The sequence below is a fragment of the Netta rufina genome (genome assembly GCF_964035555.1).
Source record: "Netta rufina genome assembly, chromosome: 28".
NCBI classification, from domain to species: domain Eukaryota; kingdom Metazoa; phylum Chordata; class Aves; order Anseriformes; family Anatidae; genus Netta; species Netta rufina.
The window spans coordinates 4,650,870-4,665,206 of NC_140152.1; the positions used below are offsets into that span (position 1 = coordinate 4,650,870).

A 14,337-nucleotide genomic window follows, 5' to 3' on the forward strand; every position below is an offset into this window, starting at 1 on the left:
CAAAACCAGGGCTGGGGCAGGGCAAACCCCACAGGGCTCAGTCCTGGGGTGTCTCTGACCCAAAAAGCAGCCGGGAAGGAGCTGGGGGCCACCACCACCGTTTATTCAGCCGGCTGCACGGGCTGCATTCCCCCCAAAAAAGGCACCAAAGGTGGTTTGCAAGTCCAGCCCGTGGATCCCTGCACAAACATCCCTCCTGCAAGGCCATCCCGGGGGGGTTGAGGGTCCCCTCTCCACTTCGGGGTGCAGCAGAGCCCCCAGGGCAGGGGGGGGGGAAATGAGGGTGCTGGGAGAGCAGCCCCCCCCCAACGCCGCTGCCCTACAGCCTCTCCCCCAGCACCCTGAGGTGGTACACCACGATGCGCCCAAAGAAGTCCGTGCTGTTCTCAAAGGTGATCTTCAGCTTATCCAGAGCTGTCTCCTCCACCTCGAATCTGTGCAAGGCCCGTAAAGGAAAAAAAAAATAAACAAAAACACAAAAAAAAACAGGCAGGGGGACACCCCCACGTGGGGGTAAACCTGTTTTAGCAGCAGCAAAGCGCCACCGGGCACCTGTAGGATCGTATCCTAAAGACCTCGAGTGGCAAAAAGGATATCTGCATGGCGTTAACGTCCTCGGGGTACAGCTCGGATATTTTCACCAGTTCTTCGCCCGTTCTGCAGCCTGTGGGGTGTGAGGGTGAAGGCAGCCGCGTGGAGGTGCTGGGGGAGCCCTAAATGACTGCCGTGGGCTCAATCGCCCCAAAAATCCTCCCTGCACGGCTCTGCTGCGGGGCTGGGAGCAGCGGGTTTGCCAAATGATGGGCGAGGTTCCCAAAGTGTCCTGGAGAACCCCGGGTCCTCACTCTGCACCCCAATTCTGCTCCAACCCACGGCCCCAAGCCCCTCTGGAGTTTTAGGAACAGCTAACAAACGGCTTTAGGCCCTATAACAAAGCTCTGCGGGATCCAGGCGTGGATAAAGGGAACCAGAGGCGCCCCAGGAGCAGCTCCTCACCTTCCAGCGTGCACAGCCGGCTGGAGAATCCCCCCTGGAACTGGATGTGGAGCTGCGAGACCTTGACGGTGCGCGGGAAATCCAGGGCGACCCACTGGCGCGCGCCCTGGAGGCAGGAACGACACCGGGGCTCCATCAGGGTGGGGACAAGGACAACGGGGTTTTTAATGGGGACACGGCTCCCACCCTCACCCCAGTACCTGGTCTGAGTTCCAGCACGTCTCCTCGTTGGCGTCGAACATGTGCTTCTTCCCGAACTGCTTCACGTCCCGGTTCAGCACGGAGCTCACCCTGCGGGGATGGGTGTCACCATCCCGGGGACGTGATGGGGACAGCGTGGCCCCGTCCCCCACCCCGTCCCCCTGGGGACCGGGACTCACCTCGTGGCCGTGTCGGCGCAGATCAGGGGCTCCGCGGGCATCGCTGCGTGCGGGGAGACGGGATCGGGAACGGCTGCAGGGTATAGGGGGCACCTGGAGAAAATTGGGGGCACCTGGGCAGGACTGCGGCACCCAACGGGACGTCCCAAGCAGCAGTGGGGGCACCTGGGCAGCAGTGGGGGCAACCTGGTGTCACTTGGGACCCCTGAGCAGCACTGGGGACCCCCAGGAGAAATGGGAACCCCGAGCACATTGGGGAGTCTATGGCACCTTTGGGGACCCCCAGTAGAAATAGGAACTCTGAGCAGTATTGGGGACCCTATGGCACCTTTGGGGACCCCTAAGCAGTACTGGGGACCCCCGAGCAGCATTGGGGACCCCCAGTAGAAATGGGAACCCCGAGCAGCATTGGGGACCAACCCTATGGCACCTTTGGGGACCCTTGGCCAGTACTGGGGACCCCCAGAGAGCATTAGGGACCCCCAGACAGCCAAGGGGGCACCCAGTAGCAATGGTGACCCCCCGAGCATCCCCCTGCGCCCCCCTCCCGTGCCTCCCCCATACCCCCCAGCCCCACACTCACCCCGTGCCCCCCCCGCGCCCATCCCTGCGCACACCCCGTGCCCCCCCCGTGCCCCCCAGCCCCACATTTACCCCATGCACCCCCCCTGCGCCCCCAGCCCCGTACTCACCTCGTGCCCCCCCCCGTGCAGGAAACGGCGCAGCCGCTTCCGTGGGGCCGGACCCGCCTCCCCCCGCCCCCCCCCCGCGCTCCGCCCCCCCCCTTCGCCAACCGGGGAGCGGCTTTTGGGGGGGGGCACCCCCAATGCACCGGTGGGGAGCATTGGGGGGGGGACAGGGGAGAAGCGGGGGGGACCCTACAGCACCGCCGGGGGGGCCCCATAGCGGCACCCCGGGGGCTGGCGCTGCACCCCCAAGGGGGGGTCAAGCCCCCCCCCCATTGAGGGCTTCGGTGGGGACCCCACGCTTCAGGGTTTGGGGGGGCTTTGCGCCGTGTCCCCCCCCCCCCCCAGGGGGTGCGCAAAATGGGCAGGAGCCCCCCGCATTGAGCACCCCGGGGTGTGTGTGGGGGGCGTGCACCCCCCCCCAGAACCCCCCGAGGGGCTGCTCCTGCGAAGGCTTCGTGCCCCCCACCTCCAGTATCACCCCCCCGGCTCCTGCTCGGGGTTTGGGCTCCGGGGGTGGGCTCCGGGGGTGTCCCCGGCCGGGTGCCCTTCTGGGCCAGCTCTGTAGGTGGCACTGGCGGAGCGCGGCTGAGGGGAGAGCCCCGGAGGCGCTGCGGGGGGGGGGGTTTTTTGGGGGGGGGGCAGCCGGGTGCCGGGGGGGTGCGGGAACCTTGGCACCACGGGTACCCCTGTGCGCCCCGGCATCGCCGCACGGGAGCAGCCCCACGGCGGAGCTGGTCCTCACGCCCCCGGCTGTGTGTGCCAGCATCCCAAAATGTGCCAGCATCCCAAAATGTGCCAGCATCCCTCGGTGTGCCAGCATCCCTCAGTGTTCAGCATCCCTCAGTGTTCAGCATCCCTAAATGTTCCAGCAGCCCTCGATGTTCCAGCATCCCCACGTGCTGCAACATCCCCATGTGCTCCAGCATCCTTAAATGTTCCAGCATCCCTCAATGTTCAGCATCCATCAAGGTTCCAGCATCCCCGTGTGCTCCGGCAGCCCAATGTGCCCCGGCATCCCCACGTGTTCCAGTACCCAGAAATGTTCCAGCACCCCTATTTTCTCCAGTATCCCTGTGTGATCGAGCATCCCTGCGTGCTCCGGCACCCATAAATATTCTAGCACCCCATGTTCTCCAGCATCCCTGTGTGCCCCAGCATCCCTAAATATTCCAGCACCCATAAACGTTCCAGCACCCATAAACGTTCCAGCATCCCCCAATGTTCCAGAACCCGTGTTCTCCAGCATCCCCACGTGCTCCAGAACCCATAAATGTTCCAGCACCCCTGTGTTCTCCAGCATCCCCATGTGCCCTAGCATCCCTAAATGTTCCGGAATCCCTAAATGTCCCAGCATCCATAAATATTCCAGCATCCCCACATGCTCCAGCATCCCCAAATGTTCCAGCCCCTCTGTTCTCCAGCCCCCCTGTGTTCTCCAGCACCCCTCCACGCTCCATCACACCTGCCCAGCTGCGTCCCTACATTGGAGCACCCCTGCTCACCCAAACCAGCCCCCCTGCAGCCCCCTGGCCGTGCTGGCGGGGTCCTGGCCGCTGTGCGGGGTCGCGCTGCGCACCCCGAGCCTCCGAGGGAGCAGTGGGGAGCCTGCAGCAGCTGTGCAGGGAGAAACAGCCCCGCTCACACGCACACGCTCACGCCAGCTGCTTAAAATGATCCTTCACAAGCATATGGTGCTGCTGCGCTTGCCCACGGCCCTGGCTCTTTGTGGGTGCTCGGCGAGGCTGCCAGCCCCAGCCCCGCGGTGTCCCGCGTCCCCTGCCAGCCCCCACTGCCACTTGACTGGGGGAGGTGACAAAAAGCCAACGGCACAGCGGCGGTCTGCAGCCCTCCCGAGCCTCCCCGGGTGTTTGTCTGCCAGCATGAGTCACGGCGACCGCGCTGAGGCTGCCTCTGAGCTCAGGCAAAAGCAAAAAATAAAACCGGGCGAGTGCTGCAAAGCCTTCGCCTCCCCCCTGCAGCACGGCTCTGCACCGGCACGCGGGGCCTGGGGGGGCTTCGTCCTCCTGGCTTGGCCCTCGTGAGGGCTGTGCACACGCGTGTGCACGCTGGAACACGTGTGCATGTGCACAGGGGTGTCACTGAGGACACACGCACCTGCGTGCCCTTGCACGGGCGTGCATGCGACGACGGCGCGCGCAGGCACACGCGTGCGTGCGTGACGCACGCTGCACCTTCCTCCTCCTCCCTCCCCGAGTTTTGCCTGAGAAATTGGGTCAGGAACACGGGAGCCTTAATTGTCACTCGGCTAATCGCACGGTGGGGGGACAGGTCTGCTATTTCTGCCACCGCGGCCCACGCCTCCTCCCACCTGCATCTTCCCGGCAGCGTCTCCGCTCCGAGCGGGGCGCACCGAGCTGCTCCCCGCCTCGCTGCAGCCCCCTTGTCCTTGGAGGCATCAGGATGGTGACTTCCCTGCTCCCACCACCCCTGTCCCCATCTCTGCCTGCTCAGCACCCCGTGTCCCCTGCGTTCTCCATCCTTCTTCACCCTCCTCGCTCTCGAGGAACGGCCCGGGCGGGTAGCGCGGATATTTTGCCATAGCCCTGAGCAGCTCGGCTCACCCCAAGGGAGGACTTTGCCTTTTATAAAAGCTCACAGAAAGCTGCTGAGATGAGAAACCAGGCACTGGCAGGGAGCCAAGACCCCGCTCCCACCAGGCGAGACCCCCTACCCCCCCCGTGCCGCCCCGTAGGGTGCTGGCCCGGCGCAGGAAGCGGGTGCCGGCGCCTTTTGTGCGGCGGGGTGGCAGCGTGCGAGTTTTTGCTGAGCAACCCCGGCTGGCGCGGGGAGCTGCTTCCGAAGAAGAAGAAGCTGGTTTTGTGCCCTTTGCAGTTAATTACTTGCGGCGATTGATTTCCACTTCCGTGTAAACGCCGGGGATTACCGGTGAATGCGGCACAGGCGCTATTCAGCGCCGCCGCCACCCTGCCCGCCACAGGGCCCTGCCTGTTCTCCCCAAGGGGGATGCGACGCTGCCTTCATCCCCTCCGCCGTGCCGGGGGGGGGGGGGTGCTGGGGGCCAGGGGGCTGGGAAGGGCAAGATTTGGCACCTCTGACTTCCACCGCATGGCTGCGGGGTCGGTAATTGGTGCTGAGGTGGCATCTGCGCGCTGGGAAGGAGCCGTGCAGGGCAGCGGTGAGAGCACTGCTCCGGGAGGAGGCAGAGGAAGGGATGTAATTAGCGTTATCTCGTTACAACCGGCCACGAACCTCCCGGTGAGCACCCTGCCGGCCGGAGCAAAGGGTGCTGAGCGCCCACGGGGGCCCTCAGCGCCACGGGGCTGCTGCCCGAGAGGTGACACATCAGCCGGGAGCAGGTGTCGGGGACGAGGTGCCGCTAACGAGCCCGGTGCCGTTAACGAGCCTGGCTCTGCTAATGGGCATGCTGCTCAGCGTAGCCACGTGGGCAGGACCGGGGGGGCAATTACCACCAGGGCTAATAAAGCAGCGCCACGTCCAGCCCTGCTGCTGGTTGCTGCCGGTGCCAGAAAGGGGCTGAAGAGGGGGGAATGTCCCCTGGACCTGGGGGGGGGACACGTGCCCAGACCTGCTGTCTGCTCCCCCAAATCCCTCCCGTGCTGCAGCCGGGGCAGAGGTGCAGGATTTGGCCCCCTCTGTGGATTCTGAGCTGGTGGCGCTGCCACCCCAGGGAGTCCCCGGAGGAGGGGACCAGGCTGGGTCACGGCCCCGATGTCCCTCGAGTCTCCTTTGGGGGCCGGGTGCCGGCCGGGGAGGGCGCAGGAGCGGGTCTGGGCTGCCGGCAGGCCGAAGGGGGAAGGGAAAGAGGCAGTTGCCATGGAAACAGAAAATAAAATCAATTCATCCTGCCGGTGGGTTCGCAGCGAAGTTGTGCCTGGCCAGGGCAGGGTCCCCCATCCCCGGGCACGGCACCCATGGTGGCCCCCAGCCCGCGGTCCCCTCCGTGCCCTTGTCACCCTGCCCAGGTCAGGGCACGGGGCAGTTTGGGCCAAAAGTGGGGACGCTACTGGGAGAAACTGGGGCGAGCCGCAGGGTTTGGGGACAGCATGGAGGTGGCTCCGTGGCACCAGCACTGGGTCTCATCCGGATCAGCCCCTGGATTGGGGCGTCCTGCCCTATTCCAGCCCCAGCACCTACATCACAGCAGCATTTTCACCAAGGCCAGGCACCGGCTGTGGCTCTCCTGGCATCCCAGCCCCACAGAGCCGTCCGTCCGTCCGTCCGTCCTGCTGCCTGTCCCCGTGCCAGTGCCCCGAGCGCTGGCCCCAGCTGCGGTGGCAGGGGCCTCATTACGGAGCCGTTCTCCCAGTGAATGTGGCAGCTCTCCTGGAACGGGCTTCATTAGCCGGAGGCGGACCTGAGCGGAATAACAAGCGGCTCGCCGGGGCGCGGGACGGGGTCCCCACGCGCACCCCAAGGGACACGGCCGTGCTCTGGCTTGGCCACGTCCCCTCTCTTGTGGTCCTCAGCAGGACATACACCCGGCTGAGACCTCCCAAACTCGTGCCATGTGTGGTTCCCAGTCCCTTCGCCGTCCTCCGGGGCTGTAGTTGAAAGGGGGGCTCTGCCATGGGGTTGCCCCAACGCCGGTGCCGTGCCGGTGTCCCCAGGGGCAGTGCCAGGTCCTGGCCTTTGGTGGCAGGAGCCCCTCGCCCCCGTCACGCACCCGCACGCCCGCGGCCGCCTCCCCGGCGCCCTCCCCGCATCCCTGTCACAACAAAGGAAAACATCTTTGGATGGAAACTGCGGGAGGGTCGTCACGGCAACACTGCTGCAGGATTTCGCCAGAAACCCATCGTTCCGGCTCAAAAAGGCGCTCCTGGTCCCTGCTCTCTTCGTCGGTGCAAAACCGGACGGGGCTGGGGACGAAGCAGAGCGGGACCGAGGAGCAGAGGGACCCAAGTGCCACCATGCCAGGGGGCACCCAGCCTGTCCCTGGTGTGGTTGGGGACATGGGGCGCAGCGGGGACCCCGTTGGGCAGCTGGGAGCAGCTCGGGGCAGAGCTGTCGGTGCCCATCCAGGCTGGACGTGCGGTGTGGGACAGGGCAGAGGATGAGGATGAGTGGGTGCTGCGGCTGGGGAACCCCAAATCCGACCCCAAATCCCTTTCCCCAAAAACGATGGGGAATTGGGGCCATCAAACCGTGCCACGTGGAGGTTCATCTCAAAACCCATCCTGCCAGGCCGGATGGGAGGGGAAGGGCACAAAGCGACATCGGGGCTTGGCCGCAGCCCAGGGGAACCCCACAAATTCACCTCCTGCCCTTGGGGACCGGCTGGAGGGAGCAGCCCCGAGCTGGTGGAGCAGCCGGTCCCCGATGCCGTCCCGCCGTGGGCTGCGCTCCCTGGGCACGGAGCAGCTGCCAGCGCGGGGAGGAGCGCGGGGGGAGCGGTGTCTATTAAATCCTCATCCATAAGCCGCGCTGGCTGGTGTCTGTTATGACATTTATCTCCACTCGAGAGGAGAGCTCCGATAACTCACTGCCGGCACCTTCGCTCGGCAAGACAAATGGCCGGTGGCGTTTCGGCCACGGGGCCGGGGCTGCCCACGGGGCTCGGTCCTCGCTGGGCTCCTGCACAGCCATCCTGTGGGGTGTGGGGGGGTTTTGGGGAGAAATCCTCCCCCCCCCAGGGGTGTGCTGCTGCTGTTAGTTCCCAGCTGGGAGAGGGGAAGAAGCGGCGCTGTCCCTGGGGGGGCTGTGAAATGTAGAAGGGGGGATGTGGGGCTTGCCATGGGTGCGGGACTGAGGGCATCCTCACCCCAAATGGTGCTGAGCTGGTGCTGGGTGAGCATTTCGGAGCTGGCCTCGTCCTGCTGAGCGTTGCCAACGGCGTGGCCTTGAGCTTGACCATCTGTGCTCACCCCTGTCCCCATGCCGGGCCACCCCGCGTGCCACCAGCCGCTCCAGGGACACGGAGACGGAGCAAGACGCTGCACCCATGGGTGCCCTTTCCCCCAAGACGATGAATTGGAGACCTGCAGGGTGGCATCACCCGACACCTCGGCAAGCGGGGACAGCACGGTGACAGCACCGGGTCCTTCTCCCCGGTCCCATTTGGCAAACACCACGGGGCCGTTAACCCCTGCCGCCTTCCCCCCTTGCGCCCGGGCACCTTTTGGGGCTGGGGGCCGCCAGCTGCAGAGGCAGAAAGGAGGGGAACAGAAGGGCTCTGTGGCAGGGGCTCACAAAAGGCAGGAAGCGGCACCCGGGGCCTCGAAGTCCCGCACAATGGAGTCGGAAATGAGAACTTTGCTCTCGGGTTTCCGCGGGCCCATCCTATAGATGAGGAAGAGAAAGGGCGCCCGTCTCCGCGGCCGCTGCCAAATGGCAGGAGACAGGGCGGCTTTCTCCATTCAGGCCGGCAGGTTCGGGGGGGGAAAAAATGGAAAAAAAAAGGTGCCCCCCCCCCCCCCCCCATCCAGCTCGGTGACAGTTTTTCCCCTATGTTGGGGGTGACTTCTGGCATCGCAGCTTCCGAGCATCCTTCCCGCTTTATTGGGGTTTTTCCCAGGCTTTGTCCGCCCTCAGCACCTTCCTTCCTGCATCCTCGGCATCCTCCCGCATCCGCAGCATCTCCCACCCGACGCGGGGCCATACAGGGGTGTGTGTGTGTGGGGGGGGGGGGGCTGGATGCAGCCCGCACAGCTTGGCAGGGATTTAGGGGGGAGCAGGGAAAGTGCCCTTCAACTGTACCCCCCCAAAAAAAATCCCAAGAGACAGTGGGTCCCCGTGCAGGGCTGGGGCAGGGTGCGCAGCACATGGGAGGGGGGGGTTCAGGGCCGAGCAGTGATTTTGGGGTGCAGAGGGGCTGGAGGATGCCCCCCCCACTTTACCAACACCCTAAAACCCACCGGCTGCCAGCGCAGGGATGCCGGGGGTGCGGTGCCAGCGGGGGGAAAAACCGGAGAAGGGGGGGGGGGGGGGGGCGCAGAGGTCTAGGGGTGCTCCCCACCACCGGGACCCCCCCCCCCCCCAAAAAAAAAAACCCTCTCCATCCCCGGCTGCCGGGGGGCTGCGGCGCGGCGGCGGGGGGGCGTGGGGGCGGCTCCGCTCTCGGGGGAGGGGGCGGCCCCTCCGGGGGGTTGGGGGGGGGGACGGCCCCGGTTTATTGGGGGGGGGGGGAGGCGGAGACGCATGCGCGGCCGCCCCTCGCCCTGCGCCCGGCAGCGCGGCGGGGCGCGGAGCGGGCGCGGGGTTCGCCGCCGCTGCGGGCAGGTGCGGGCGGGCGGCACCGGCGGCACCGGCGGGGGGGCCGCGCCTGCCGCCAGCCGCGATTGGCCCGGCCCGGCCCGGCTCGGCCCCCTCCGGGGGACCCCGACCCTCTGCGCCCCCCTCCCTTTCTCCCTCCGCTCCCCGTTTTTAAGCTCCCGGTGCCGGCGGGGAGCTCGGTGCGAGGCTTCTCCGGCGGCGATGAGCCCCTGCGCTCCGTGAGCACGGCCCCCAGGTACGTGCGGCACCGGTACCGGCAGCGGTATCGGTATCGGTATCGGTATCGGTATCGGTATCGGTATCGGTATCGGTATCGGTATCGGTACCGGCACCGGCACCGGCACCGCCCGCGCCGCGCCCCCGCTGCGGTGCCCGGTGCCGCGCGGTGGGAGCGCACGGGGATGGGAACGGGGAAAGGGAACGGGAACGGGGACGGGGACACCGTTTGGGGACGGATCCGAGCTGGGGACACGGTGGGGACAAGGCGGCTGTCACGGCTCCGGGGTGCGGGCACCGGGTTGGGGACAACGGGTTTGGGGCGGGGGACACCGGGGTGGGAAGGGATGAGGGGGGGTGGAGAGGGGGCGCGGTGCGACAGAGGGAGGGGGACACTGGGGAGGGGGACACTGGGGAGGGGGACACTGGGGATGGGGGGGACACTGGGGATGAGGGGGGCACCGGCTGGGGGGGCAGCAGGAGTGTGGTTGGGGGACAATAGGGCTGGCACCACTGGGGTTGTGGGGACACCACTGGGACACCAGCATGGGGGGGACACTGGGGACACCAGGACACGGAGACCAGGGCTCTGAGGCTGGGGACACCGGTGCTGACAGGGGCTTGGGGACACCAGGGCTGAGGCCAGTAGGACAGGCAGGGCTGGAGCGTGCTGGCAGCGAGGTGGTGGCAGGGAGAGGAGACAAGGGACAACGGGGAGGGTGGCAGGTGCTGGGTGTCCCCTCCCTGTGGTGCTGGACCCGGTGGCACCGCGGTCCCTTCACCCTGCCCGGTCCCCGTTGGTGCCACCGGGGTTTCCTCATCAGGGAGGGAGCCGGAAAGTTTCCGGACGCGGTGTCCCCAGTGTCCCCCCCAGCTGCTGGGGACCAGGCAGGGCTGGTGTCACAGCGGGGGCTCGGCACCGTGGGCAGGATGAGTCCCAGCCCGCATCCCCCGGCTGCATGGCAAGGCTGGGATGGCCGGCGGGATGCCGGGAAGGATGGATGCGTGTGTGGGGACCAGCGAGGGCTTTGGGGTGCTCGGGGGCTCCCCAGGACCCCGGCACACCCGGTGTTTCGTGGGCAGGAAGGTGCTGGAGGCCCAGCCCTGGGCCAGGCCCGCTGGCCGCATCCTGCACCCTCCAGCCTCCCTGCTCTTGCTTTGGTGCTGGTGCTGCTTTTTGGGGCCGCTTGCTGGCGCATGGCCGAGCCCGCTATAGGGCTGGGGTTTGCCGTGACTCTTAGTGAGCTTTGGGGCTCCTGCGACGGGCGCTCAGCCTCCCAGGGAGAGACAAAAAGCTTGGGAGGGGGGGGGGGGGGAAGGTGGTGGGTGGGAAAAAAATAATAATAAAAATAAGAGCGAAATCTAAAATAAAGGCTGCAGACTGTCTGCCTAATAAAAATCGCACCCAGCAAAGGGCCCATATTGGCCAGGATCACAGTTTGCCGAGGTGCTAATTTATTCTCGCAGGCTTGGGGGGGAGCGGGAGCATCACGTTGCCTGCGAGATGTGACGGCAGCGCGCTTTGCAGAATTCCTTTGTTGTGGGCAGAGAGGAGGGGACGCGGAGCCAGCCCCGCTGCTGGGCTCCTGCCGTGGCCGCGCAGCCCTGCGGGGGCCCTGGGTGCTCGCCCCCTTCCCCGCCAGGAGGGATGTGGGGACATGGGGGGGGGGGTTGCAAGGGGGCAGGATCGGCCCCACGGGGAGGTGACAGCCTGGGTGGCTGGGTGCCGAATGCTCCACGGTGCCCTGATGGTGCTGGGGACCACGGTCACCCGTGGGGACAGCAGAGGTCACAGCGCCAGCACCACGGCTGCAGGTGGCACGGGGCTGGGGGCACCCCCAAAGCTTGGGGGGTCCCCAAAGCTGGGGGCGCCCCCATCCTGCTGCAGCACATGGGGGTGGCAGAGCCCCTGAGCACGTGTCCCCCTCAGTGTCCCCTCTGCTCCGCAGGGACCCCGAGGTCCGCAGCCCCCCGGCTGCCCCCTGCCCAGCCCCACAGCTCGGGGCAGGACGAGAAAATGCCCCAAAAAGTGGCAGGGTCAGCCCGGCACCCGGTGGCCTGGGAGGAATTAAGCTAGGTTTCAGCTGAAGCTAATCACCAGCCCCGGCTTTGCATATTCATGAGGCGGATGAATTATTCATGTGGTGACAGCTAGTGACAGATGTGAAAATGTTCGCCCGGCTTGGGGGGGCGGCTTTGCACCGGCGTTATTTTAAATTTCTCTCATCTGCCGTTCCTTTGGCTTTTGCCCGGTTTGCGGCAGGTGCCGGGCCGCGTAGGGCACGGGGACACTTCCCTTGTCCCCGAGAGGGCCCAGCCACGTGGCACCACGGCTGTCACCGTGCCACGAGCCCGTGGCATCGCCCCGACTGCGGCCACCCACAGCGCCTGCACCGCTCAGCCTGCGGGGACGCGGTGGCACGGATGCCGCCACCTCTCAGTGCCACCCTCCGTGCCTTGGTGTCACCGCCAGCTGTGGCCGAGGACAGCGCGGTGACACCCGGCTGAACCCACGGCCCCCGTGCCAAATCCTCCCCCAGCGGCCGTGTTGGAGCTGGCTGGGGGTTAGGGGATCAGGAGGAGGTGGGAGGGAGACGGCCCCGTAATTAACGAGGCGCCGAGGATGCGGTCCCCGAGCTGGGGACATCCTAAGGGGGAGAAAATGAATTTGGGGAGGGGGAATGTTGGCTGTGCCCAGGCTCTGCTTTGTTCCCGCTGTCCCTGATGTCCCCTCTCCTGGGGGGTCCCTGCAGGACGCGTGGTGGGGGCTGTGCATGGAGCTGGCACCGGGAGGGCTGGAGGCTGCGCTGCCGCTTCCCCTGACCTTGGGATCAACTTTTCGGGCCGGTGCTGGCTGAGAGCGGTGTCAGACACAGGGCCTGGGGACACGGGGGGGTCCTCCCTTTGTCTTCCTGCTTGGAGCAGAGTCACAGTGCCAGCGGGACGCAGTCCCTGTGCTCTCAGAGGGTCGGGGTGGCAGCGGCCAGCTGGGGCCGTGCGCCCTCGCCACGGGCTGGGGTCCCCAGGGAGGCAGCGGGTGCTGCCGTCCCCTCCCAGCACCGTGCCGCCACTGCTGCGAAAGCAAAACCTGCAGAAATGCTGATGTCAGGGACTCTGACAGCCAGGCAGCCCCTTCAGCACTGCGTGCACGGGGTCCTGCACCCTCTGCTGCCAGCTTGGGGACGGCCGTGGGACCGCGGTGCCACCCGTCCGCCCGTCCAGGCCCGGCGGGCGGCTGCGCATCCAAAGAGCAACTTCCATGTTTAACATTTAAATAAAATATTGAATGTTTACCCAGCGGCGTGGGCCGCGTTTGCTCAGCGAGGACCCATCTCCAGCACAGCGGCTCTGGGTAAACAGCGCAGAGCTTAGTGGAGTATTTATACGCTGGCACGTGGACGCCGCTCGTCGGGCTCTCCGCCGGGTCCCTTCGGCTCCGGATCCGTGCGGCCACCCCGGTGTGGCCTGGAAGTTGCAGGGATGAGTGTTGAGGGAAGAAAAAAGGGAAAACAGGGGTGAAAAGGCCAAAAAAATGGACTGTGGGTGATGCAAAGCCCAGGGATGTGTGTGAGTGTGGTGCTCAGGTTGGCAGTTCTACCCCAATGCTGCATCTCCCGGGCACCCCGACCATGCAGGCAGCACCCAAATCCTACACCCACTGCTCCATCCCCACCCCGGGGTCCCCCTGTCCTGCACCCGGCACCGAGGGTTTGTGCTGGGAGAGCTGAGGAGGGCAGGATTTGCATTTCAATGGGGAGGAGCTGGAAACCCCAGCGCCTGGGCATGCCAAGTCACTTAGGTATTTTTATTTTTTTTTTCCTGTAGTGGGAAATCAGGGAAAAGTTGAGCGCTGGTTTCCAGCGGGGCTGGGGAAGCAGCAGCAGGACTGGGATTTCACTGGGATTTCCTTCTCTGAGAGCGAAACCCCCCCCCAGGCCTTAAATCCTGCTGCTCTCCGAGCATCCCAGAGCTGTCCCCGGCTTTGCAGCGAGCCGCAGAGGCCGTCCCTGGCCGCATCCTTCCCTCCTGCAGATACGCTAAGGCACGGTGCGGAGCCACGCTGGGGGCCAGGCGACCCCCTCGGCTTTTATTAGCGGCAGGTTTCGGAGGCAGAAAGCCCCCCTGGAAGGGAAGGGGCAGCTGCCGGGGCTGCAAATGCTTTCTTCTGTAGAACAGGTGAAATAAAACCCAGCTCTGTGCCCCCCCCCCAAAAGGCCGTTTTCCAGCGCCGAACGCGGGGGGTCTCCTTTTTTTTTTTTCTTGCCGTTTCGCTCTTGATTTCTATTTTCGTCCCATAAAAGCAGAAGGGACAGGGGGAGGAATCAAGGGCTGGAAAATGGAGCATCGGGGAGCGGGGAAGCCGTGGGCTGAGCCGAAAGCCACAGCTCAAGGGGGTCGAGGGGCCGTGTCCCCAAAACCAGGCGGTCCCCATCCCGGCCAGCGATCGGTGTCAGAGCCCGGGGGGGGGGTGCTGAGCATCCCTCCCAGACCGGGCACCAAATGATTTAGAAAACACCGATCGGTGCTGCAGTGAAGCAGACGGATGGGAGCTTTTTGGGCGAGCGGCGTTGCCGGTTTTATGCTCCACACCGGCTCCGGCAGCCGGAGGCATCCGCTGCATGTTAATGGGGCCGCATCCTGCACGGCCAGGCTGGGGGGGAGCCCGCAGGACCCCCGGGGCTTACCCGTGCCCCCGTAGCGGAGGCGCAGGGATGGCACCGTGATGGCACCGGCAGCGAAACCAAAAACTCTTCCCCGGGTTTGTGCTCTCCTGCTCCTCCCGGGGGGTCGGTGTCACCGTGGCCCTGCAGCGGTTTGGGGCCTGGTGGAGAGCTGCCGGGTAA

At 65.9% G+C, this 14,337-nt stretch overlaps 1 protein-coding gene across 2 annotated transcripts; it reads right to left on the minus strand.

Moving 5' to 3' along the window:
• Positions 1 to 82: 82 nt before the first annotated feature.
• NR2C2AP (nuclear receptor 2C2 associated protein) lies at positions 83 to 2,120 on the minus strand. 2 transcript variants are annotated; one of them, XM_084302670.1, is made up of 6 exons: positions 2,069 to 2,120; positions 1,377 to 1,469; positions 1,197 to 1,287; positions 997 to 1,102; positions 596 to 664; positions 83 to 435 (listed from the first exon to the last, which is right to left on the minus strand). In XM_084302670.1, exons 2-6 carry the CDS (start codon positions 1,415 to 1,417, stop codon positions 320 to 322), a joined length of 423 nt encoding a protein of 140 aa, XP_084158796.1. In that variant the 5' UTR covers positions 1,418 to 1,469; positions 2,069 to 2,120; the 3' UTR covers positions 83 to 319. The 2 variants fall into 2 exon arrangements, with proteins under 2 accessions (XP_084158796.1, XP_084158795.1); XM_084302669.1 differs by having other exon boundaries at positions 1,377 to 1,541; positions 2,069 to 2,091.
• Between the last annotated feature and the right edge of the window lie 12,217 nt (positions 2,121 to 14,337).

What these genes read in the sequence shown, in the direction of transcription:
- NR2C2AP (XM_084302670.1), bottom strand. Translation starts at nt 1,417, where the DNA reads ATGCCCGCGGAGCCCCTGATCTGCGCCGACACGGCCACGAG. An exon ending in TGCGCCGACACGGCCACGAG is followed by an intron (nt 1,288 to 1,376) that starts GTGAGTCCCGGT and finishes CCATCCCCGCAG; the next exon opens with GGTGAGCTCCGTGCTGAACC. An exon ending in CGTGCTGGAACTCAGACCAG is followed by an intron (nt 1,103 to 1,196) that starts GTACTGGGGTGA and finishes TCCTGCCTCCAG; the next exon opens with GGCGCGCGCCAGTGGGTCGC.